We start from the raw sequence: 27,218 nt of genomic DNA, 5'->3' as shown, positions 1-27,218 counted from the left end.
TAGCACAGCTTTGAAAATTGTCTGCTTGCTGTCGCATTCAACAGCATTCAACAGGTTATTCTGGCGAAATTCTCCTTTAAAGAACCTACATGCTTAATTTTTTTAAATTCCATTATCTAACAGTTTATTCCCTCAGAACTGTCCTGTAAAAGACTCATGCACTATAACAGTGAGCCCATTGTCAGAAGTAGCACAAAACATGAATCTTTAAAGGGCAAACAAATGGGACAATGATCAAAGTATTTGGGTGATACAATTATACTTTAATATTGATCAATTTCAAATGGATACTTACAGTCCAAAAAACACCATTTTGGTGATAACTTCTGTGAAGACAAGGTTCGAGACTTAGTGCCATCGTCCTCCTGTTAACAGAGGGGAAAGGAACCCATTAAGATTTGCAGGCATTTTATTTGCCAAGACACTACGTAATGGAGAGTACTATGAGGAAAGCCTTTAATTCAGGGGTGCTGTTTCCAGCTCTAAGTAAGACAGGGTGCAGAATTTGAGCCCAGCTCAGGCAGCCCAGTAAATGGAACATCATTTTCGAGATAAACATCAAGGGCGAGAGGACAAGACCAACATCATCAAAACAATAAAAGAGGCCATGCTCAGACAGAGTGTGCAACATGGAAAAAAGGCAAGGCCAAGAATTTTCATTAAAATTAAACAGGCATGACTGGTATCAGGAACTGTGCATTTCAAGAAAACAGCCGATGGATCCATGAACCTGGACAAGCAAATCCTGATTTTGCCGTCAGATACCCATGATTCAAAAGAGAGCGCACACCTGGCTCCAGCACTCGTCTCTTCCTGTCAGTCTGGGTGAGACTGAATCCTTATTAAATAAGCAGCCCCATTGATGAGTTATATCACCAGCTCGGCCGCTAACACTGTGACATAGCAGTGAAACGAAATTTACAGAGAGGATCAACAATGAACTCCTATTCATTTGTGATCTTAACTTTTATTTTTAACATCAACATGCTATATTCTACTATGGAGAGCATTTGTTGAAAAAGACCTAAAGAGTTATCATGCAATGTTGGTGCTGGTTTTACACAGCAGAGCTGATGACTACCAAGCCCCTCACAGACAGACTACATATTCACATTCTTTACATGCAAACACTGTACGTAAATCAGATGAGCAGTCACAGCATGCCTGCGGGTGTGCTGTACAGGAGTAGCATTAGAAAACAGAGTACAAAATTCAGCAACATGTTTTTAAGCTGTGTCCCTGGATCACAAACCTGCAGCACCAAACGCTGGAGGGAAGGATGAGCCAGGGGTAAATCCTGTGGAAGAGCAGAACAGTTTGCATTGCATCAATAATTAGGGGATGACAGCTACCCCAGTGACAATAGGATTCTATTTTGAAAGGGATACCACACAATTATCAGTTCTAAATAACACAGCAGAAATTTCCTGTCAGCACCATGTAAGGGTCGACAGACAGAGGTATTTTCAGGAATCAGGCTGTGAATCTCAGCTGTGCAGCAGCATTAACTCCTGGGCAATTGACAGTTTGCGGCGCCTGACAAAAAACAGGGAATAGAAAGGGTAGTTAGAGAGCCCAAGGCAGTTTTGGCAGGATAGGGACTGCATGTTGCTGGCATCATTCTGCAAATGCAGTTCTTGGCAACCAGGAGATGTCAGCTGGAGCCGCAGCTGGCCCAGGAACATTTACGCATCTGCCTTGGCACTTTTGGCTATATCCCACCTAGACTGTACGCATCACACGATCAACAATTAACCACAACAGATGCAATGCAGGGAAAAGACACAACAATTTCAGTGAGGTGGTCACCAATCCACACAATTCCAGCTGAGCACAAGGCAAGGGGAGGGGAAGTCTGCCAGCAGCCTGCCTACTGAATGCAGAGTTACCCAAGGTCAACAGCAAACCTGATGGCCTGGGAATTATCGACAAAACTACAGCCCTCTCCTCAGCACATGAGCAATTCCACATGATCCAATATGTGAAATGAAGCATTTGGCTAATTCTACAACTGCACTCTTTCCCTATCAACACCAAGTAGTTAGCCAGTCTGCTAATCCTTTTTACTGCAAAGTGAACACCACTTTTAATTCTCTCCTCAACCTTCTCTACTCTAAAAGGAGAACAATGCCAGTGTGCGCTGTCAATCCTCAGACCAGGTAAGACTGACTTCTGGAAAATCAAATATCTACTCCCTCCCCAAGCGTGGTGCCCGCAAGTGGATTTAACACGTTGAATGAGGTCAAACTAGATATTTATAAACCTTTACAGTAACCTCCTTACTTTTGTGTACTATTTTCTAATTATAAATTTAAGGATGTCACATTACTACAGCAATTTCACATTCAGAGATTTATGCATGAGAATTGGTTTCTATCTCCCTTTAAAATTCCAGCATTTTGCTTTTATTCCCTATCCTTCCTTCAAAACCAATCAGTCACATTTCTCCACCACATGTCTGAGCATTTTACCAACGGATCTATAGCCCCCAGGCATCTGCATTGCCCTCTTCATTGATTTATATCTTTGAGCTTTGGAGCATCTGCAAAAATGAAATGCCACCATCCCTGAGACCACAACATGAGATATCAGAAAAAAAGCACTGAACCTAATGCCAACCCTTGGGGAATGCTAAAATATACTTCTCTCCAGGCTGCCAAACAAATATTCTACACTTCTCCCTGCTCTCTGCCTCTTGTCCAGCCATTTCTTAGCAGTGAAAATAAGAATAAAAACACACACAGACATAAAAGTAATTCATTTACAAAGATCTAACGATCAATCAAAACTCTGGGGTTGCCAAAACTACGTCACACAAAGTCATTTTAGCAAATGTGATGGCACTATATTATTCAGTGTGAATCAACTATCAAGTACAGTCAAAGAGCTGTACAGCATGAAAACGGGTTCTTCTGTCCAACTCGTCAATGCTGTCCAGGTATCCTAAATAAATTGAGTCCCATTTGCCAGCATTTGGCCCACAGCCCTCGAAACTGTTCCTATTCATGTACCAACCCAGATGCCTTTTAAATGTTGTAGTTGTACCAGCCTCCACCACTTCCTCTGGCAGCTTATTCCATACATGGTCAAAAATCACACGACACCAGGTTACAGTTCAACAGGTTTATTCAAATAAAACGGTTGGGCTATAACCTGGTGTCATGTGATTCTTCACTTTGTCTCCCCAGTCCAACACCGACATCTTCACTTCATTCCATACACGCAACACCCTCTGCATGAAAAAGTTGCCTGTTAGGTCCCTTTCAAATCTTTCTCCTCTCACTTTAAACATATGCCCTCTGGCTTTGGACTCCCACACCCTGGGGGAAAAGACCTTGTCTATTTACCCTGTCCATACCCCTCATGATTTTATAAACCTCTATAACGTAAACCCTCAGCCACCGATGCTCCAGGGAAAATAACATCACTCTATTCAGCCTCTCCCCATTGCTCAAATCCTCCAACCCTGGCAACGTTTTTGTAAATCTTTTCTGAATCCATTTCAAGCTTCACAGTATCTTCCTACAACAGGGAGACCAGAGTTGAACACAATATTCCAAAAGTGGCCTAACCAATATCTTGTAGAGCCACCACATGACCTCCCAATTCCACACTCAATGCACTGACCAATAAAGGCAAGCATACCAAACACCTTCTTCACTCTCCTGTCTCCTGTGACTCCACTTTCAAGGAACTATGAACCTGCACTCCAAGGTCTCTTTGTTTGGCAACACTCCCCAGGACCTTACCATAAGTGTATAAGTCCAGCCCTGATTGGACTTTCCAAAATGCAACACCTCACATTTATTTGAATTAAACTCCATCTGCCCCTCCTTGGTCTACTGGCCCATCTCATCAAGATCCTGTTGTATTCTGAGGTAACTTCCTTCACTGTCCACTACGCTTCCAATTTTGGTGTCATCTGCTAACTTACGAACCATACCTCCTATGTTGACATCCAAATCATTTATATAAGTGACAAAAAGCAGTAGACCCAGCACTGATCCTTGTGGCACACTGCTGGTCACAGGCCTCCAGTCTGAAAAGCAACCCTCCACCACCACTCTCTGTCTTCTACCTTCTACCTTAGTGCTGTATCCGAATGACTAGTTCTCCCTGTATTCCATGTGATCTAACCTTGCTAACCAGTCTACCATGCGGAACCTTGTCGAACTCCTTACTGAAGTCCATACAGATTACATCCACCATTCAGCCCTCATCAATCCTCTTCATTACTTCTACAGAGAAGAAACAGGCCTTTGGCCAGGGCCATAAAAGACAGACTGGCATTGCATGCAAGCATGAGGGGCTGACTGAACACAACGTGGAGCTAGAGGAACACTGCAGGCCAGGGAGCATCAGAGGAGCAGGAAAGAAGGGTTCCCGACCCGACACGTCACCTTTCCTGCTCTTCTAATGCTGCCTGGCCTGCTGTGCTCCTTCAGCTCGCCACTGTGTTGTCTCTGACTCCAGAATCTGCAGCTCTTGCCATCTCCGAGGGGCTGAGTGGTGTCTTTTGATTCCTGCCTTCCAATGTAACTGCAGTGCAGGACTGGCAACTGTCAGCAGGAATCCACATCCGAGCCAAGATGTTCCCTGCCTCTAATAGGTGGTAGCAATCTTCTCATCTCAAATTTTCCTGAATCATTCAGAGATATTCAAATTTCAAATTTCAAACAGTACTGATTGCTCTGAACTCAATAGAATCATAGAATCCCTACAGTGTGGAAGCAGGCCTTTTGGCCCATTGAGTTAATGCAGGACACCAAAGAACATCCCACCTAGGCCCACGCCCCTACCCCATCCCTGTAACCTTGCATTTTGCATGGCTAATCCACCTAACCTGCACATCTTTGGACTGTGGGAGGAAACCGGAACACCCGGGGAAACCCAGAGAATGTACAAACTCCACACAGAGAGTTGCCTGTGGTTGGAGTTGAACCCAGGCCCCTGCTGCTGTGAGGCAGCAGTGCTCACCATTGTGCTGCCCTCAGTAGCATTGACAATCACTTCAAAGTGTAATTTAGAGTTGAAGCTTCCTGTTTCTCTGGAAACTTCTCTCTGCATTCCAATTAAAATTGACTTGCAGCATTAGCATATCTCACTGCAATGATGCATCATTCCTTCCCAAGTGATAAGCAAATGCAATAAAGCGTACCTCCTGAAGCCTCTCAATATGGGTGCGGCAGATCTCCAGGTCACTGTCGCCAGGGATGATGATGATACCAAGGGGCACCGCTGTGAGATAGAACAGAAAAGACACAGATATAACATAAGTAACAGCAAAAGCAAGGAAATGACATGCAATTTTTACAGGGACGCTCACAACTTGAAGGTGTCTCGAATGGGTTTGTGTCAATATGCGCAGTCGCTGTTGTTATGCAGGAAAATGTAACAACCAATTTCTACACAGAAAGCTCCCACCACAGCAATGTGGTAACAACCAGCTCACCTTTAACATACATTTGAAAGCACAGACCAGGCCCTGGTTTAAGGGCTTGTCTGGAAGATCTCCAGGAGTGTGGCATTCCCTCAGTAATGACCCAGTGACAGCCTGGATCAGGGTTTCTTCTGTCGGGTGAGAGACTCAAAGTGAATTCAGAGGCGAGAAATGCTACCAACAGGCTAACGCACCAGATGGCTAGGACAAGGTGACCCTGCTGATTTTTCTGACGCTTGGAGGTGCTATATCATTACAACTTAAAACCTACTGCAAATACTGACAATCTAATTTCAGGAGACCTATGGAAAAATGTTGGGCATTAGGATGTCAGCATGGAGTTGCTAAAGGAAAATTGTATCAAAGCCCTTTACTTTCCTCCAGGCATCTATTTCAGTCGGCATTGCGTGGCACTGTGGGGACAGTGGTGTTCACATGGCTGTGCTAACACGGCCAAAAGGACCCCTTGATTTTATCGCTCATTTTGTTACATCAGCCTTTGCGTCAATATCAACATCCACTGCGAAATGTGGCAACTGGTAGACCTGGATCCTTGGGTGTTTATGTGACGCATCCGATGGAAAGGATGACAACTGAAACTTGGGTGCGACGTGTACCCCATGTGACAAAGCACTCAAGTGCAAGCTACTTTTAACATTTGTTTGCAATTGTGTCCATGGTTTCGCCCCTTCCCCACCCCATCACTGTAGGCAAGGCAGCTTAAAGGAGAGTAAATTATCCCACAGCTACAACATAAACATGAAGTTCCTGCTCCACTGACTCCTGAAGCTGAAATCTGTCAAAAGGCACATTTCTCAACACAAGCACTTTCTGCTCTTAAACAAACAGTTCCTGACTATGTTCAGACAGATTGGCTGCAATGTTTTTTTTTAATTATTGACCCATCAGTAGGTGACCAGGTCTATTTTGAAGCCATCAGTTCAAAGCAGCTAACCGCAGTACAGTCTCCGGCTTATTAACCCCTCAGGTCTCACAATCAGACACGTTGCAGACATGCTGTCAATTGAACGGAATTGAAGTGAATCAGCTTTATTGTCACAGGTACTCATGAGTACATTGGAAAGTTTACAAGTCCCCACTCGTGGCACCATCTGAGGTACAGAGGTATCTAGGCGCAGATTTTTGAGTACAAATTCTTCGGAAAAAAACAAGTCCAGCATTGCAGAAATTCAAAAGTAGAAATAAACTAGAAAAATAAAATAATAACATGCTTATAACAACAGAGGTGCTTCCACCAGAATTTAAGAAAAGAGAATTTAAGACGATGCCAACTTAGTCCATTTTGTGGCTCTGGGCTCAAAGACCCTGTCATTGCAATCCTGGGCTGGACCCCGCACGATGTCGAAGAAAACACAGCACAGAGATTGGATGGGCTTTCCCTCTCCTTAAGGGCACCATCTCGACCAGGTTTATAGTCTGACAGGCATTTCAAATCCTCGATCAAACATGCCAGCTTTCATGTGAAACTGATACTATTGTCAGCAACGGGAGATCTTCGTGCCGAGCGTTCATTCTAGCCAGAGCCGAACTTATAGGAGTGGGAACATTGGCTCAGGTTGCCCTGGTTTTATCTTAGAACATTGAGGCTAATTCTATTGCATCTACCCTGAGCAGTTAATCCTAAATCCTACCTGGGGCCCAGGGCAAATGCTAACTTCTTCAGGAAAAAAAATAATGGTTTGAGCTAAAACTAACAAATCATTCCGGAATCTGCATTGTGAGCATTCACAACAGAAGGGAAAGGGATTTTTACAGTGTAAAATTTCCCCACGTTATGTAATGGAATTGCAAATTAGGCCATTCTATGACATTTAAACAGCACCTTTAACATGATAAAACATCCTTAAACATTGCACAGGACTGTAATCAGGCAATCTTACATGTAAGGAGAGTTGACTAAAAGGTCAAAGAAAGAAGTGAATTTCAAACTGTGTCAATAAAGGAGCAAAGAATGAGACAGAAAAGCGAAGAGATTTGAGAAAGGAATGCCAGAAACCAAGGTCAATCGGCTCAAAACACAAGAGCTAATTGTTGGGGAAGCCGAAGGAAACTGGAGTGCACGACAAACCAGAGGTGGGGGGAATGCAGAGTTCTCTGAGTTTTAAGGGCTAGAAGAGATTACAGAGTTAGTGAGGACTGAGTGGGTTGGTTGGTGTATTGGATAACATGTCTGACGATGGATCAGAAGACTGCAGGTTTGACTCTTACCTTTATCAGATTGAGTTTTATTTGTTAGTTTAGTGGTCAATCTCTCTGCCTGGCATGTGGGAGACTGGGGTTAAATTCCTTGACAGGGAGAGCGATTTATTGCTTATGTTAACCATTTGATTGTGTTCTTATTCCCGTACTCCATCAGGGAAGTCTAACAATTTGTTGTTTTAACAGAGTAGAGAATTTCGCAATGAATATATCTTCAACATTCTAATAACTGTTCCTTGGCTAAACAGTAGGGTTGGAAAATTAGAGTCAATATGTGAAAGATTGTAATGTTCCATACATTTTATGAAATAATAAGTCTGTGGTGTTGAAATAAACGCTTCTCCTTTCAGTTATTAGATCTATATGATGTTGTAAACCAGACACTAAACAAGTTGCTGCTGGAAGGTTTATAACCATGGGATGAATAAAAATAGAATCCCTGCAGCGTGGAAGCACGTCATCTGGCCCATTGAGTCCACACTGACCCTCTGAAGAGCATCCCCTCTTAGACCCACCTCCTACCTTATTACTGCATTTCCCACCCAAGGCAATATGGGTAATATAGCACAGCCAATCCACCCAACCTGCACATCTTTGGACTATGGGAGGAAACAGGAGCACCCGAAGGAATCCCACGCAGACACAGGGAGAATGTGCAAACTCCACACCAGATATTCATCCGAGGCTGGAACTGAACCAGGGTCCCTGGTGCTGTGAAGCAGCAGTGCTAACCACTGGGCCACTGTGCTACCCTCTTGCTTCTTGAAATCTACAACTATGTCGACACTTGTCAAAGCGAAACAATCCCGACCAAGCATCCATTCAAGAGGAGAATAGTGTCTACACTAGTCTGTTCTTAGCTACAGACACTGCTTAGTGACTACAAAACACAGGCCTATGACTGCAACATACTAATGTTTCTTCCTACTCAATCATGGGATGAGACCAGGGTTCAGGCACAGTAAGTTCAACACTTATCATCCATTCATCACTGCCTTTGACAAGATGGTGATGAGCCAATTTCTTGAACAGTTCTGCAAGTCCATGTGCAAGATGCAGACCCACAGGTCTGGTTTAAGTTCCTCTCTCAAAAGATCAGAAAACTCCCTCCTGAAAATGTCATAGAAGCAGAATACTTGGATATTTTTAAGGCAGAGACAGATAGATTCTTGGCAAGCAAAAGGACAAAAGGTTGTCAGAGGCAGGCAGGAACATGGATCTGAGATTACAGTCAGATCAGCCACAATCTTACTGAATGGTGAAGCCATTGGGCTGAATGGCTAGTTCCAGCACCTAATTCATATGTGTGTGTGTGTTTATTAGGAAGAGAGTTCCAGGAGTAGGACTCAGTGGCAGTGATGGAACACCCATGTAGTTACATGTGGGGATGGTCTATGTGAAGGGGCCAGTACATGCTGGTGTCCCCATGCATCTGCCAACTTTTAGGTGGTAATGTCACAGGTTTGGAAGGGCTGACTAAGGAGTTTTGCCAAGTTGATGCAATGCATTCTCGTGGATAAGAAAAATCGCTTCCACTGTACGTCAGCGGCAGCGGGAACGAATGTTTAAGATGAAATGCCAATGAAGTCGGCTGCATTGTCCTGGATTGTGTTGAGCATTGCTGGAGCAACATTTTTTCAGGAAATCACACTTCTGTCTTGTGCCTTACAGACAGTGGGCTAACTCTGACAAGTGGGGAGGGGAGTTACTCACAGAAGAAGCTTAACTTGCTCTTACAGCCGCAGTATTTATATGGCCAGTCCAAATCAGTGGTAACTTAGCGATAGTGCTATTTAACAACAAAAGGTGATGATAAATGCCTGGCAGTTGTCTGGCACAAATGTTATTTGCCTGTTATTTGTCCAGACCTGAAGGTCATCCAGATCTTACTGCTAATGGACACAGGCTGCTTCAGTACCTGAGGTGTTGCAAATGGTGCTGCACATTGTACGATCGTCAGCCAACATCTCCACTTTTGACCACTTGATGGATGGAACGTTATAGATAAAGCAGCTGGAAGTGGCTGAGCTTATCCTGAGGACCTCCTGCAGAGATGTCCTGAAGCCAAGATGACTGATCTCCAATCACCACAGCCATCTTCCTCTGTCAAGTAGATTCCAATCAGCAGACAGATTTCTTCTGATTTCCAGTGACTCCAGTCATGTTCGAGTAATGCCACACTCAGTCAAATGATGCTTTGACATTAAAACCCAGTCACACGCACTTTGGTCTCTGGGGTTCAGCTTTATATCAATGTTTGGATGATGCTGTCATGAATGAGATCAACAGCCTAGTGTCCCTGACAGAGTAGTCTGAAATTATAAATACAGGATGTTGCCTATATTATACACTGGGCACAGTTACAAACTAAAGCAGTAACAATGGTGGGACAGCGGGAGGCAGAAGTCTAATTCTTGCCGTTAAGTGTGATGGCAATTAGTATCTAAACTGGGAGCAGCAAAAATTGAGGCTTATTCCCTAAGTCATATAGTGAAAGGAGAGAAATATTTTATTCAAAGCTAGTTCCAGTCGATAGTTCAGGTTTTGTTGGCCAGCAGTGAGCGCAAGCCAGGCTGGAATTATGAGAATTTCTGTATCGATGTCGTTTTTGCAGGCAGGCATTCAGAATTGGTTAACATTGCCATCTAATGGTAACAAGGCAAAATGTGTTTCAAAATTACATGTTTCATTCTGTACCTTCTGCCCACTCTGACCCCCACACGCCCAAAGAACTGACGAGAAGACGATCTAAGGTTGGGGGAGCTCAACCAATGTAAAAAAAAAGTTCTTTCCAATCAAAATGTGGAAAGGCTTTGACAAGAGGGCCACAGATCTGGCAGCAAATAAAAACTGCACAGCACACGCTTGATTGGTAAAGCATGCCATACAGCTGCTCCTGTTTTCTGACTGACCCTTTGAGATAGGATTCATATAGGATGAATTTGCAGACGGCCCTCTGAGGTTCGCTGGGATTGAGTGGTGACTCTCGGTAGTCATGTGTTAGAGGCTCTGCTAGAAGCCTGGAAATAAAGCAGCTTCAGAATAGCAAGGCCTGCTCCCATAATAGCATGTACGCATCGTCAACAAACATGTTATAAAAGAACTCCCCTACTTTGGCCTGAACTTGTATAAAGAAGAAAATAACCTATTGGGAAATATGGTGGTATTAGTGGAAGGAGTAATCCAAGGAGTGGAGCTTCTCTCAAGAGAATGTGAGCAACCACATGGCAAAAGTTCTGAGATTTCCTGAAGACAGTGAGTTGAAGACTGAACCAAAGCAAGGTATAGTCTGCAGTGGCATGTGAACCAAGCAGTCCCAACCTTTTCCACTGTCCTTCAATGTTGTTGAAGACATACAGTTATAGAACATGTACTTCCACTGGCACAAAACAGCCTCAGCTCTCCATTTGAAACAGCAGCTGCTTTAGGTCAGTGTTGTCTCATGAGCAGTACACCCCATTAGGCAAGATGTTGATTAAACTTCAGCAAATAATCAATCAGTCTGAGCAGCATCTGGTACCTATTTCGGCCCTAAAAAGAATCTCATCATTGAACATGATGAGCAGCCAGGAGCCTTGGAAAACACCACTGGCAATTTTATAAGATACATCTATTTATGCAAAGGTGTTCCTTTGGAAGGCGAGTTTGTTTGGATTCTTGATGACTTACTCCTTGATGCTTCACAACTGCAATAGGCTTAACACGATAACAGGGGGTCAGAATATTAGGTAGGCCAAGCACAGAAGTACAAGCTTGAAACAGGGGCAATGTACAATACAACCTCAAGGCTCAGTTGGAGATGTCTGCACTACTCAACAAACAGCCAATCAAAACCATGGTAAAAGGTGAGAATTGTCATTTTGAAGCACTAGCATTGGCAGGTCGGGACAGCAAGCAAGTGACAGGGTATTCAATGCTTTCACCATAGCAGATTTAGTCATTTTCACTAATCCTGCAATGCAAAATTATCTCTTCAACCCAAACCAAACAAATTCTGAATAAAGGAGAACCCAACATATTCACGATAGAGAACGATAGCATGGGAGCTATGCACTTTCTCGATCATTCAGATCATGTTGATCTGATGCTGGATGAACTAGATCTGAACCAGGGTTATTGGGTCGTAACCTTGGGTGTCAATAATTTTGATAGTAAGTATTTTCTTGATCCAGGAGACACTACTACTGTGATACCTGTCACTTTACCACAGCAAGGCAACATTAGCCTCTGACCATCGAACATCAGAATCAAGGGATTTCAGTTAATGGTTGTATTGAAGCAACACTTTGTTACAATGGTAAAGATTTAAAGGGCCTAGTTATGTCTTGAAAAATCAAAACAAATCCTTGTTAAGGAGTTTCCTGTTTCCAATTCACTTTTTTTGCTGAGACTACCAGACACTCCAGCAGAGGGAAGAGACACCTCATGTTGAGAAAATTATTATATTTCACTTTGCGAGGAATTCCCTTAGCCTCTCCAAGGCCGAGAGCTTTTGTCGAAGAAAGGCGGGGATGACATTTTGCAAAGCTTTCTTGCAGATTTTCCAGCCTAATGAAGCTGTGTGGCTGCATGCTTTTGTGTTCTTTGTAAGGTACCACCTTTTCTGAGAGTTTGATCAGCTTCAGAGGACTCTGCTACCAGGAAGAGTCTATGCAAATAACCCAGCAGGGAGCACTGTGGAGATGCCTGAAGTGAAGAATATATTTTTATGGTGGTCATATAGTCATGCCCTGAAGTACGCTGCAATGTAACCGTGGCCTTACAGGATCATGTGTAAGACACTCCGTTAGAAAGGTGGAACTAGTGCAACTCAGAGAAGGGGCCTCCATCGCCTTCCCATCACATAAATCTTATTAATAGATCGTGTTTAAAAAAAATCGCTGAAGTCTAGCATGTGAAGAATTACGAACCATATTAAAAACAGTATCTTATCCTTGGGACTGCTGCCAATCTCACGGGGTTGTTTATCATGGCCTTTGTCACCCTTACAGACATTACCCACTACTCTGTAGGGTAATGTGCAGCAGAGCTCGTGTCACCCTTTCAGCTTGTCTTCTTTTTCACATGCCTGCGCTGTGCTGATGGTTAATTTTGGAAAACAACTCCAAAATGTTGTGCAACCATCAATTGTGACATTCCAGTTGGGCAGCAAGACAATGGGGAACGGTGCAAACCCACGATATGCTTCAAAAAGGTGAACCGGCGATATCTGTATAAATCTGCTCAGTTTGTCCAAAGGCTGTGCCATTATCCAGCTGTAATGGAGTCACATCTGCAGCTGAAGTCTGGGCAACACGGAGGAAATGCTCTATGTTGGGTGAACCAGAGCGTAGCTGCCTTCTCAGGGAGATGTAAAACATCCCAAGTGCCACCGGAAGAAAGGTAGGAGCATTCCCTTCGGTGACCAGGCCAATATTTATCCCTCACCCAATGCCAGGAAGGAAAGCAAACTAACTACAAAACTTACCTCCTCACTGTTTGTGGGAGTTGGCTGTTTGAAATTGGGTTGTCCTGTTCCCAGAAATTAGAGCAGAACGTTGTTAGCTGTGAAGCTTTTGGAAAAGCGCTGCGTACATTCAAGAATCTTTCCTGATTTTAACAGTAAAGCAGGAGGGCAGGAGTCACGGTTCCCCTGCTTCTGGCTACTTACAGGCTTCTTTCAGTTTCTCCTTGTCGTAGTGCAAGGCTTCGTAGTCATGCATGCTGATCCGATTCACTGGTATCTTCAGGCGCTCGGGTATTGTCTGCTGGCTGAAGCAGATAATAAATCATTTCAACAGAACTAGTTGAAAGTGTTCAAGCTGAAAATCAAATTTTAATTGTAACAGTGACACTGAAAAAAACAAACAGCCTGCATCTTCCCCTCCAGTTTGCTGATTAACATTTTTGGTTCAGAAACGACCGTTGAGACAGTGTTGTGATGAGCTCTCTCGCTATTTTAATGAGTCTGTCAATCAGACCTAGTTCCATCTTAATCCCATGAAGAATATACAAGGAGCTCCACGGTTACAACCAGGGAAATAGAACGAGATCATTATTTACAGAAACTGGCACAATGCTCGAGTTTCTCACAGCCTCCATCTCACCTCCAGGTCAGATGGCCATGCTGTTCACATCTTTCCCGCAATTTAAATATAAAACAGAGAACAGTTACTTCAGCACAGCACAACAGAAGGGTGGTGGCCACATGTTAATGTGAGGGGGAATTCTCCCCACACAGCCAGCCGATTTTAGGCTTGCAATTAGGTTTTGTACATGTGCAGTTCACAGCGATTGTTGCGAATGTAGGAAACACAGCAGCCTATTCTTTCGGAGATAACAAGGAGTAGAGTTGGATGAACACAGCAGGCCAAGCAGCATCAGAGGAGCCGGCAGGCTGATGTATCGGGTCTAGGCCCAAAACTTCAGCCTTCCTGCACCTCTGATGCTGCTTGGCCTGTTGTGTTCATTCAGCTCCACACCTTAATATCTCAGATTCTCCAGCATCTGCAGTTCCTACTATCTCTATAGCAATGGTCACATTGTGAGTTCCCAGGGTGTTTGTTGGCCAATTCCTGGGATTTCACCATAAACTGCAGTCAAGTAATACAGTTGATTCTTTCCTGGTGGGATATATTTTACTTGATCACTTCCTAAATATGATACCTTAAAATTAAGCCTAATTAAATATAATGGATAGATACCAATTTTTATACACAGTGCAAAATTTATTTCCAAAGTTTGGTCACTATTAGCTATCTGGAATGCCACGTACCGAGCTAAATGTAAATTGTATGAGTACATCTTTAGATGTTACCCAAGAGCATGGCTTTCCATTTGGAAAACTGATTTATTATACACAAACATTCCGTGAAGGCACTGCCTCTGAAAGTCACCAATCTGAAATGTTAAACCTGTCGTGCTCCGTGCACAGATGCTGTCAGACCTGCTGAGGGTTTGGAGCATCTGCTATATTTTCCCCTTATAAACATAAATCTCTCTTCCTTGTACGCTTCTGCAATCATTATTTCCAACGGAAACTGTCTTCATCCCCTACCCGTTGGCAGCTGCCAGCCATGCACTCATGCCGCTTCTAGTTCTCTCAGTTCTTTCACCGTCCATAGCAGAGCTGCCTTGGCAGGAGGTTTCTGGCTGCAGTTAGAGTATTTTGGGGGTGGGGTAGGTAAGAGAAGGAGGGAATGGATGCTCAGCCGTTGACGGCTCTAATCTCCTCCCTGCTCCAGCTCTACCTCCACTTCTGTTGTTTCACACACTCTCCTTGCAGCACATCAGGACGTACAAGTGAGGTGGTTAGGGAGTGACTTCATCCTCTACTTTGCAAAGAATAAAGCACTGAGTTCTCTCATACTGTATTTTATCTTGTCTCTCCTTCTGGGCTTGTATGCCTTCCAGACAATTACAGGATGCGCACCTAAAAATTCCATTTCTGCTCCTCCACAATGATGCAAGAATTAGGCGCCAAATTTAGACCATTTTTGCCCTCGCACGCTGCTCCCCCATTCGATAAGATCATGGACAATCTGATTAAGTCTTCCGCTCCACTTTTCTATCTGCTCCCCCCATTGTCCTTGACTCCGCTCGTGTGCAAAAGCCTGTCTAATACCTTGTCTAATACGTTCAATGGCATGGCCTCCACTGCTCTCTGGGGAAGAGAATTCCTTAGATTATGAGCACCTTTAGAAAGAGAGGAAAACAATTTCCTTATCTCAATCCTGAATGAGAGACGGCTGATTTTTAAGTTGCGCCCACTAGTTCTAGACTTCCTCGGGTGGGGAAACCAGCACGTACCCTATCAAGTTCACTCAAGATCTCAAACGTTGCTACTCTTCTAAAACTCCACAAGGTAAAGGCAATAAAAGCGCTTTGACTCGTTTTGACTGTTATCACACAACGCAGGTGACAGACAATTAATATTTGAATTTACATCTCCATTTGTAGTTAACGGAGCCAGAGATACATCGAAGGGGCTGTTGCCCACAATTGTATGTTTTACAGAAGATCAAGTCCTCGGGTTGATTTATTCCTTCACCTTAAATCAGTGACCCTGATCACAAATTGTAAGTTTTTTAGCGCAATCACTAAATTCAGTAAGGCAGCTGCAGATCTATGAGCATATCTTGTGTGCACAGCATTCCACTGTGCACAAAAGCATTTAATACAGGAATGTTATTACAGAGATTAAGCTGTAGAATGTGCATTATCATCCCTTGTTACACACCCGATGCCCAAACCTTTTACAAGTAGCTGGTGACTTAAAGGAAGAATGCAACCAGGAATAATTGCTCACAAATAGAATGTCATTTTTCCCTCAGCTTTCAGCTGGCTTTTAAAAAAGGCTCAGATTTTAGCTTAGCTGCATCAGGGAACTAATTAACTGGGAGGAGTATCTTGGACACAGCTGTAACATCCATACAGAATAATAAATCTGCTGATTAGAATTGCAATGAGCAATTGAGCCTTTCAGTGTTAGCTTCACAATAACAATACTTTATATTTGTAGAATTCAGCTGACACAGTGAAATTTCAGTAAGTGCATTGAAAAAACATTGTACGACACGGGGCCACATAAAGAGACACTGAGTTAGATGATCAAATATTTGGTGAAAGATATAGGTTTTAACTACTGTCTTCACGGAGAAAAACAAGGCAGAGAGATGGAGGAGTGAAGGAATGGTATTTCAGCTTTGACTTCAGTTTCAGTCCTCAGCAACTGATGACATGATTACCAATGGAGAGGGTTATTACAATTGGAATGTACAAGACATAACTGATGTACTACCTTCTTGTTCTTATTCTTCTAAAGCTTAAAGCAACAGAAGGTATTTTGGGTCAAATTTAGTGGGTAGTCAGATAAACAGGGGCAACAGTCACTAAATACGACAATGGAGAAGTGGTGGCATAGTAATGTCATTAGAGATGCAATCAGCGGTCCAGGTTAACGTTCTGCGGATGAGAGTTCAAATCCCATCATGACAGATGGTAACATTTGAATCAGTAATTTTTAACAAAGTGAAATTAAAAGCTAGAGCAATGACAACCTTGTAGCCACAGTTGACTGTCATGTCATGATAAACCCCACTGGGTTCACCGATATCCTTATCTGGTCTGGCCTACACGTAACTCCAGACCCACAGAAATGTGGTTGACTCTCAAACACCCAATGAAACGGCTTGGTGAGAGACTCAATTCAAAGGCAGTTAGGGATGGACAACAGATACTGGCCTACAAGAATAAACAAGACTGCTCCAACAGAACCCTACACAGCACTTTCAACAGGAGGGTACTTCTTTCAATGATTAAAAAAAAAGAGACCCTTTTGCTCTGGCAAACCGGAACCTTTGCCATTGAATAATCCGTCCCTTGTGTTCTAACACTCAATTCTTCAGCTCGCAAAATTCGGCTAATTACTCTTCCCAGGTATTGTACAGACAAGAGGAAGAATGGGCCAGGGAATAAGAAACTTGGGAAATGGCATGTCTCCTTTCGGAATCTCATCTGTTATCCTATTTCTTTTATTCATTCAGAGGATGAGGGCATTGCTGACAAGGTGGCATTTATTGCCCATCTCTAGTTACCCTGAACGGTTTTTTTTTAAAAAAGTCAACCACCTTGCTGTGGGTCTGGAGTCACATATAGGCCAGATCAGGTAAGGATGGCAGTTTCCTTCCCAAAAGTACATTAGTGGGCCAGATGGATTTTTCCTGACAATCAAGAATGAATTCATGGTCATCGTTACATGCTTAATTCCAGATATTTTGTTCAAATTCCACCATCTGCCGTGGCAGGACTTGAACCCAGGTCCCTAGAATGTTATCTGCGTCTCTGGATTAACAGTCCAACAATGATACCACTAGGCCATCGCCTCCCTCCTGTGTCGTGACTTATCTCACGACTATTACATCCCTCTTTGTAACGAATGGGAGCTGCAAATGGTCAGGAAGCAGTGATACTCACTCATTGAGTAGTGGAATGGAAGTCCTCCTCTTGGTTTTCTGGACCATATTGGCCTGATTCCGCAGTGAAATGCGAATGACTGAGGGCGCGAGCTTGCATGGCTCCCCATCCACCTGCATCGGGATTGACTTGTACGTCGTTAGGATCACTTCGCGGCACTGGTTCAGCCGTTCGCCATGTCCACCAACTTGCAGGGCGGCCTTAATTACAACACACAGCGAGAGAAAATCAAGGCAAGAGTTTAGCGCTAATGAGCAACAAGAATTGAAAAGAAATACTGTCAACATCACTACCCGATATCTGACTTCTTGGATGTTTTCAACTATCGACTGCCCCCCGCCCCCATTTCTTCAGTGGCCTTGATTCCAACTTCCTGCCTGGATTTCTGAGCGACCTCATTCTCCCTGCACAGTCAATTCATTTGGAGCAATTTTCTGAAGAAGGGTCCAGGCCTGAAACGTCAGCCTTCCTGCTCCTCTGATGCTGCTTGGCCTGCTGTGTTCATCCAGCTCTACACCTTGTTATCCCCACCGTCAACATCTGGTTACCATCCTTAACAGGTGCATGGGTCACTAAGTTCATTTGGTCAAAGTTGCATCCATCGTGAAACATAAAAGGAACTCTGAAACTCAAAATTAATTGACCGCACAGGGAGAATGGGGTCGCTCAGAAATCCAGGCAGGAAGTGGGAATCAAGGCCACTGAAGAAATTGGCGGGGGTGGGGGGGGGGCTGCAGATGATAGCTGAAAATATCCAAGAAGTCAGATGTCAGGTAGTGAATAATACCTGAAGACAGGAAGCTGTTGCATCCAGCACTAAAGGAAGCAAAGTTGGGAAAAATAGTCTGGAAGTAAACTCGGCCGTGGTGTGGTCAAGTGATGGAGCAGAACCGAGGTCCAACTCAATTTCTGCACACTGAGACTTCCAGGCAGTATCCCAATTGTTCTGGTAGCATCGGTGAAGAAAAATATCAGAGTTAACGTTTCAGTTCCAGTGATCCTTCCTCAGGGCTGATCGTAGTTGAGAAAATGTCAGTTTATATGCAGAAAATTGGAAGGGGGATGGGTAGGGAGTAAACGATAGTATAAAGGATAGAACCCAAAGAGGGAGAAGAGCAGTCGGACAGACATGATTATCAACTCCTTTGACTGTCCAACTGCTGTTCTCTTTCTTCAGGCTCTATCCTATCTTTTACTCCCTACCCCACATCCCTCCCGATTTTCCACCTATAAACCAACATTTTCCTAGCTACCTTCACAGCTGAGGAAGGGTCACCGAACCCAAAACGTTAACTCTGATTTTTTTTTTCCCCCTCACCTGGTGCTGCCAGACCTGCTGAGCCTTCCCAGAAACTTCTGTTTCTGTTCCTGATTTACAGCATCCACAGTTCTGTCGGTTTTTATTTAGTATCCCAACTAATGTTACCAGCTGACCAGTTCGGCACAAACAAGGAGGGGAAGGCACTCTGCGGGCAACGCAGACCCAAGGATCCAGGGAAACAGAGACATACCAACGATGCCATGGTGAAGCCAATCACCTCGATGTAACCATCATCATGACGCTGCGGCTCAAAATCATGATGCTCGCCTGGATTTCCCCATGGCACTGTGCCCGCACAGTACCTGCAAGCACAACAAAGCGAAACAACTCAGTTGTGGACTTTGAAGAACAGATTTTGAAAAGTAATTCCAACACACCTTGACAGGTCAAAGTTCGATAGCATCAGAACCAGGTGGAGAGTACTTTAGCTCCCTCCTATTTTAGATGCTGGTCTGTTACCATCAAGCCAAGCTCATTCTTGGTTCTCAAGTAGAATGCAGTCACTTGCCACTTGGCAGTCAATCTGCAATCTCATCAAAGGTTCGCTGCTTTCAACAACAGAACCGATTTCTCTTTGCTCCTTTGTCCTCCCAAGCGCAACCACCCACAACCCACTCCACTTCTTGGCACTCCTGCGCAGGAGTGATTCGCAAGCTTTCTAGTTAGGAGATACCTCAGAGCAAACAGGTCCCATGGACCAGCTACCAACTTGAATCAACTCACTTTCTCTTGCCACCATTTAAAAAAATCATCAGACTTAATGAGACAAATGACGTTGCCATTGAGGAGACATTAACGAGGTGATGTTTGGTCATAAAGTTACAGTCTCCTGCCAGCGGGCTCCACGGCCAGCCAAATTCTCTCTTTAATTGTTGAAAACCCGATCTCATAGCTCTACGTTGTAAACAGGGACATAAATGTGGTTGATAAAATGACATTGCGCTTGCTCACACAGACAACAAGATGCGATGGGTGTGGAATCCATCCGGGCATGTGGGAGACTTGAGCAATAGGGCTCAGGTCACATGCTACCTCAGCCTGGCACTGTGTGGCAGTGACAGGCAGTTTGGAGCAGTCTCCAGCCCATTATCACAGACCACTGAGAACCACTGTCATCATTTTGAAATTTAACTTTGTAAGTTAACATTACTGACTCGGGACAACTTCAAAATGTCACAGAGGGCTCCACACTATAAAATGAATTGCTCGAGTTTCCAATCATTGAAAATGTCAGTGTCACACAACTAGAGATCGAAATCAGCATGTATTTCAGGAGAAAAGAAATACAGATTTAAAGTTCAATTGATTCTGTCACAGTTACTTCCACCTGTGATGGACAGGACAGTGAGGTGATTTTTTTTTAAAAGTGCTGCTGACAGACTAGTTGCTCAGTAGTGCCCATGAGGTGCCCAGGGTGCTAGTTTCCCATGGTCTTACAGGTTTAACAGTGCTCAGTGCCTGAGTCAGTGCTGAGACTTGGAGCAGAAACACAGCTATCAAACACTCTGTATCCAACGTGGGTTTAACATCGTCTGCTACTTTACTGTTCACACCATGTAGGAAATTCTTCCCAGCTTTAATGTGCAAAACCTATTGTAACTGAAACCCCCTCTTCCTCCACAAGAATATCTTTTACTAAACCTTTACTGACCTATCAAACTCGTATTCCCCATTTATTAGGAGGCTTTTACGCATCCCAATTGTTATGCGGTCAGACCGATATAACTTGAGGTTTTCCTTTGTCCAATCCAGATATTCCGCAGATCTTTCCAATCAGGCTTCTGCCTTGTCCCTCTGCCAAATTGGCTCTTTTTGCAGTCGCAAGTGGCATTGTGTGTGATGGGGTAAAAGGTAAGGTTTCTCCCATTACCGTTCTTGCCTTGCAGCTTTTTTATACATTTGAGCATATCCCTCCCTGCTGGGAGGGTCTGGTCTCACCCAATTCCAGTCTAATCTTATCACAGCCAAAGAATCACTTGCAAAGACTTCTCTCGCTGCCCCTATGCTGTTGTCTCTAGCATCCCTCAAAGATCTATCTTTTATCCCCTCCTATTTCTCATCTACACGCAGCCCCTTGATGACATTAGACAGGAAACTATGAGTTTTCGCATGTACATTGCTAACACCCAGCTTTACTGGTTCGTAGAGATAACAAGGTGTAGGGCTGGATGAACCCAGCATGCCAAGTAGCATCAGAGGAGCAGGAAAGCTGACGTTTCAGGTCTAGACACTTCTTCAGAAAAGGGTCTGAAGGAGGATCTAGACCCGAAATGCCAGCCTTCTTGCTCCTCTAATGCTGCTTGGCCTGCTGCGTTCATCCAGCTCTACACCTTGTTATCTCAGATTGTCCAACATTAGCAGTTCCCACTATCTCTACTGGTTAGTAATTTTGCAGATGACACCAAAATTGGTGGTGTAGTGGGCAGAGAAGGTTTTCTCAGAATACAATGGGATTTCAATCAGATGGGCAAATGGGCCGAGTGGCAGATGGAGTTTAATTTAGATAAATGTGAGGTGCTGCATTTTGGAAAGGCAAGTCAGAGCAGGACTTATACACTTAATGGTAAGGTCCTGGGGAATATTGCTGAACAAAAACACCTTCGAGCGCAGGTTCATAGTTCCTTGAAGGTGGAGTCACAGGTAGATAGGATAGTGAAGAAGGTGTTTGGTATGCTTGCCTTTATTGATCAGTGTACTGAGTATAGGAGTTGGGAAGTCATGTTGTGGCTGTACAGGACATTGGTTAGGCGACCTGTGGAATACTGCGTTCAATTCTGGTCTTCCTGACGTAGGAAGGATGTTGCGCAACTTGAAAGGGTTCCAAAAATATTTCCAAGGATGTTGCCAGAAGTGAAAGATATGAGCAATAGGGAGACGCTGAATAAGCTGGGACTGTTTTGGCTGGAGTCTCGGAGGCTGAGAGGTGACCTCATAGAAGTTTTTAAAATCGCGAGGGGCTGCGATAGAGTGAATAGTCGAGGTAGGATAGATTCCAAAACTGGAGCAAATAGGTTTAAGTTGAGAAGGAAAAGATTGAAGTGAGACCTAAGGAGCAACTTTTTCATGCAGATGATGGTGTGTGTGAAATAAGCTGCCAGAGGAAGTGGTGAGAGCTGGTACAATTACAGCACTTAAAAGGCATCTGGACAGGTACATGGACAGGAAGGGTTTAGAGGGATATGGGCCAAATGCTGGCAAATCAACTAGATTAATGTAGGATATCTGATCGGCATGGACAAATTTGACCAAAGGGTCTGTTTCCGTGCTGTGTATCTCTGTGGCTCCTCCATTGTGGCTAAATGATCAGTTATTCAGTACTGAATGAGAAAAATATTCCTTCAGTTAAATACTGGGAAGGCAGTAGCCACTGCTTTTGCCCCTCACTCCAAATTCTATTTGAGTCATTGACTCTGATCTCCATCCTGCCAACAGGCTGAGATAAAACCACTCTGTTTGCAACACCGGTGTCATTGCTGAGGCTAACATGAGCTTCCAACCTCATATCTGTGCTAACATTCCACGTCTATAACATCATCCAATATAGTCCCTATCTCAGCTGAACTCTGCTGAAACCCTCACTCATACTTTTATTAGCTCTAGACTCAAAATGTTCTTAACACACTTCTGCCACATCGATATTCCTGTAACTTTTCTTTCACTTAGTCAAAAATCTGCTGCCCACACCTTTATTCATCCAAGTATTCAATTATCACCTTGTTGCTCAGTGACCTACAGTGGCTTATGGTTGAGAATATCTCACCTTTAAAATTTTCACTCTTATTTCCAATTCTCTGCACCCTTCCTGACCTTGGTAATCTCCTCCATCAAGACAGGTGTCTGAGAGGTCTGCACTAATCTAAATTTTGGCCTCTTGTGCATCTTGATTTTAACCTCCTTTAAGACATTCCTTACAAACAAAACCTTTGACCAAGTTTTTGACCTAATTTCACCAACTATGATTCAGTGTCATGTTTTGTTTTATCATTTGCCTGTGAAGCACCTTGTGATGTCTTTTTATGCAGAAGGCACTCTATAAATAAAAGTTGTCACTGCGGATTATTTTGTTGCGATGTTGAAATAACAATTCAGTGAAGTTCACTTTGAACCCTTGCCAGAGCACTTGAAGCGTTTTACCATGTATTTCACAACTTCAATCCTATTATTCAGTAAACTGGAACCTTGGGCAGTGAGGAATCAGAAACAAGAGGCTGAGTCTTTTGGGTATGACATTGAACTACTACAGTAATGTAGTTGAAGAGGAACATGGCTTTTTCCCACTCTTTGATCAATGGAAAGGAGAAGAACAATGGGGAAGGGCAGTAGAAATCGCAAAGCAGTCATTTATGGGTTCGTAAAGGTATTTATAACCACAACTGTCTACAGATGGTGTCTGTGCAAGAGTTCAAATTTGGCTCAATCTGACACTCCCGAGAGGATAATGATGGCAAACTGCAAAACAAATTAGATAAATAATCTCTTCATCCTGGTTAAATTCAAATGAAAAATTCACTTTGCTCAGAGCTGTCGAAAATCTACCCAGGTAATTACGTCTCTTCCAGGATGCGGGGCAGATGGATAAACTGAGAAACCGAGTGTAAGTACACAGGGAGAACATGCTCAAGAGGAGCGAACAGCATCTCAATTCTCAGGAATACCCACTGGCCAAGGGAGTTCAGTGGGCTAATGCTTGCTATTTTCTCAACACCCCTTGAGACGCAAACAGCCAGCAGTTCAATACAGAAGTGTGCTACTCCTTGACCAACACGATTTTGATCGTCCTAAATGCGCATGGCTCCCTCCTTCTGCTTCACCCTATCTTTGGAGTTTGGGTGGGATATCTTTTGAAGGTTAGTGCAGATTCAATGGGATAAATAGCCTCTATTGTACTGTAGGGATTCTAATGATTTCATCCAGTTATCCTAAACGATTCTTCTTGCCTTTTCGTTGAGTTATATCCCATTCCACAGACCAAGGATGCGATCAGGCTCCTGCTCCTAGCCCCTGTTGTTCTCTACGTTACCACAATAACAGGGGTAGTGGTGTAGAACACAAAGACCAAGGGGTGCAGGTACATAATTCTTTGAAGTTTGTGCCACATTTGGATAGGGTGTTAAGAAAGAGTTTAGCACACTTGTCTTCATTCCTCAGTCCTTTGAGTACAGGAGTTGAGAAGTCATGTCACGGTTGTATACAGGACACTGGTGAGGCTTTTTTCTGGAATACTGTGGCCAGTTCTGGTCACCCAGTTATGGGAAAGATATTATTAAGCTGAACAAGGTTCAGAAGAGATTTACCAGGATGTTGCCAGGTATGGAAGGTTTGAGTTATAAAGAAAGGCTAGATAGGCTGGGGCTTGTTTCATAGGACGTCGAGAGGCAACCTTTCAGCAGTTTATAAATTAACGAGGCGGTACAGATAGGGCAAATGGTAGCTGTCTTTTTCCCAGGATGGCTCCACAAATATCCCCATCCTCAATGATGGAAGAACCCAACACATTAGTACAAAATATCAGGCTGAAACATCTGAAATAATCTTCCCGTAAATGTTGAGTGGATGATCCATCTCTGCTTCCTCCACGGTCCTCAGCCATACAGATGTCAATCTTCAGCCAGTTTGATTCATTCCACGTGATATCAAGAAATAGTTGGAGTCACTGTATACTCCAAAAGCTATGAGCCTTAACAACATCATAGCAATAGCACTGAAGACTTGTCCTCCAGAACTTGCTGAGCACTGAGTCAATCTGTTCCAGCACAGTTACAACATTGGCATCTCCCTAACAATATGGAAAATTGCCCAGGTACAGCCTGTGCACAAAAAGCAGAACAAATCCAACTCGGCCAACAATTGCCTCATCAGTCTCCTCTCAGTCATCAGTAAAGTGAAGGAAGGTGTCAGTAACAGAGCTATCATGCAGCATCTGCTCAGAAATAACCTGCTCAGTGATGCCCAGTTTGGGTTCGGCCAGGGCCACTCAGCTCCTGACTTCATTACAGCCTTGGTTCAAACATGGACAGAAGAGATTAACTTGCAGAGGCGAGCTAAGAGTGATGGCCTTGTGCATCAAGGCTGAATTTGATACAGTGTGGTATCAAGCAGCCCTAGCAAAACTAGAATCAATGAGTATCGGGGAAAGCTCTCTGGTGGTTGGAGTCATGCCTGACATATAAGAAAATGGTTTTGATTGTTGGAGATCGGTCATCCCAGCCCAGGGACGTCTCTGCAGGAGTTCCCCAGGGTAATATCCTAGCCCCAACCATCTTCAGCTGCATTGATAACCGTTGCTCCAATATAAGGTTGGAAGTGGGGATGTTCGCTGATGATTGCACAATGTTCTGCACCATTCGCAACTCCTCAGAAACTGAAGCAGTCCATGCTCACATGCACCAAGACCTGGACAATATCCAGACTTGGGTTGACAAGTGCCAGGCAATGAACATCTCCAACAAGAAACAAAGTAACCATCACTCCTTGACATTAAAGGGCATTGCCATCACTGAAACCCCAACACTCAACAGCTTTGGGGGTTATCATTGACCAGAACTGGTCAAGGTATATAGATACAGTGACTACAAGAGCAGATCAGAGGCTATCAATCCTTGGAACTCATCTCCTGACACCCAAAGCTAGGCCCCCATCTATAAGGGCCAAGTCAGGAGTGTGATGGAATACTCCCCACTTGCCTGGATGAGTGCAGCCCCAACAATAGACAAAAAACTTCACACCATCCAGGGTAAACCAAATTGCTCAAGAAGCTTGAAAACATACTAGACAAAGCAGCACCTTTGATCAGCCCCACACCCACAAAAATTCGATCCCTGCATCACTGAGGCTGAGCAGCAGAAATGTGTACCATCTGCTAGAATCACTGCAGGAATTCACCAACATTGCTTATACAGCACCTACCAAACCCACAACTTCAACTACTTCAAACGACAAGGACAGCAGATACATGAGAACACCACCAGCTGCAAGCTCTCCTCCAAGACCCTCAACCCCCCTGAATTGAAAAATATTCCTTGACATATTGCTGCTGGGTCAAAATCCTGGAACTCCCTTCTTAATGGCAGCAGATCTACCCACAGCAAATGGGCCACAGCACTTCAAATGCAAGGATGCAGGTGTCAGAGTGCGAAATGGTGTCAGTGAAAACTAGCCTCAGAAACAATGGCCGTAACATTGCAGAATTTGGCAGTTTGAGGGGGAGGAACTGGATTGGTTATAACTAAATAGGTGTAATTACAAAGGAATGAGAGCAGAGCTGGCTAGAGTGCATTGCAAAAGGCGTTTAAATGGCATTGTGGCTGAGGAGTGATGGTAGACATTTATCTTCAGCACAGTGTTCCAATGGTTTCACTATCAGAGAAAAATGGGGAGAGGTAGGGAAAAATGTTTTATTGTATAAAACCAGAAATCGGGGGTTTCTTTGACATTCATTCATGAAATATAGACATTGCTGGTTGGGCCAGCTTTTTTCACTCATGAAGGTGGTGAGCTGCCTTCTCAGACCAGAATGCCTTTAAGACATAGGACAAGAAGTAGGCTATTCAGCCCATTGAGTTCGGGCATGCAATGAGATTAAGGCCAATCTATTAATCCTCAATTTCACTTGCTGCGTTTTCCCTATACTTATTGATTTCCTTACTGATTAACAATCTGTCTGTCTCAGCCTTGAATATGCTGAACGATCCAGCATCGAAAGACCTCTGTGGTAAAGAATTAGGCAGATTCAATACCCCTTGAGAGAAGAAATTCTTCATCGCTCTCTTAAATGGGCAGCATCTTATTCTAAGACTACAGACACTCCTACAGGGGAAACAACCTTTCTCTATTTACCCTTCAAGTCCCCGCAGTATTCTGCTTATTTCAATAAGGTCACCTCCCACAGTGAATTTTAACATGCACATACCCAATCCAGCTGTGCCTTGTATAGTTTCTAGTTTCAGTAAAAGTTCCCTCCATTTATAATCCAGTGCCTTTGAAATAACGATCAACAATTCCATTTGCCTTACCTATTACCTGCATACCATTCGGTAGATGCACAGAGATTCCCAAACCCCTCTGTTCGGAGCATTCTGCAGTCGTTCTCCATTTAAATAATATTTACTTCCTCTATTCTCCCTGACAAAGTGGTGCACCACCTCACAATTTCCCCTCAAATTTTATTCCATCTGCTCAGTGTTTGAACAATTGATTAACCTGTCTATAGCCCTCTGTAGGCTAAGTCAACTTCAGCTTACTAGTATTACTGCAGGGTAGTGCCAAGGACAAGCCAAAGGGTTC

At 43.8% G+C, this 27,218-nt stretch overlaps 1 protein-coding gene across 3 annotated transcripts in view; it reads right to left on the bottom strand.

The window, feature by feature from the left end:
* The window catches only part of dgkza (diacylglycerol kinase, zeta a), a 616,491-nt gene that overhangs the window by 174,575 nt on the left and 414,698 nt on the right, over nucleotides 1-27,218 (bottom strand). For all 3 annotated transcript variants that reach the window (XM_059651884.1, XM_059651885.1, XM_059651883.1), the window contains exons 19-24: nucleotides 19,126-19,237; nucleotides 17,615-17,814; nucleotides 13,311-13,411; nucleotides 5,159-5,238; nucleotides 1,253-1,297; nucleotides 296-365 (exon numbers count right to left, since the gene is read on the bottom strand). In XM_059651884.1, coding sequence (XP_059507867.1) covers nucleotides 296-365; nucleotides 1,253-1,297; nucleotides 5,159-5,238; nucleotides 13,311-13,411; nucleotides 17,615-17,814; nucleotides 19,126-19,237 — 608 coding nt within the window. The remainder of the gene's footprint in view (nucleotides 1-295; nucleotides 366-1,252; nucleotides 1,298-5,158; nucleotides 5,239-13,310; nucleotides 13,412-17,614; nucleotides 17,815-19,125; nucleotides 19,238-27,218) is intronic.

This window comes from Stegostoma tigrinum, chromosome 17, assembly GCF_030684315.1.
Source record: "Stegostoma tigrinum isolate sSteTig4 chromosome 17, sSteTig4.hap1, whole genome shotgun sequence".
NCBI classification, from domain to species: domain Eukaryota; kingdom Metazoa; phylum Chordata; class Chondrichthyes; order Orectolobiformes; family Stegostomatidae; genus Stegostoma; species Stegostoma tigrinum.
Note: the sequence above shows the minus strand (reverse complement) of the source record. Positions and strands in the feature narration are given on the sequence as shown.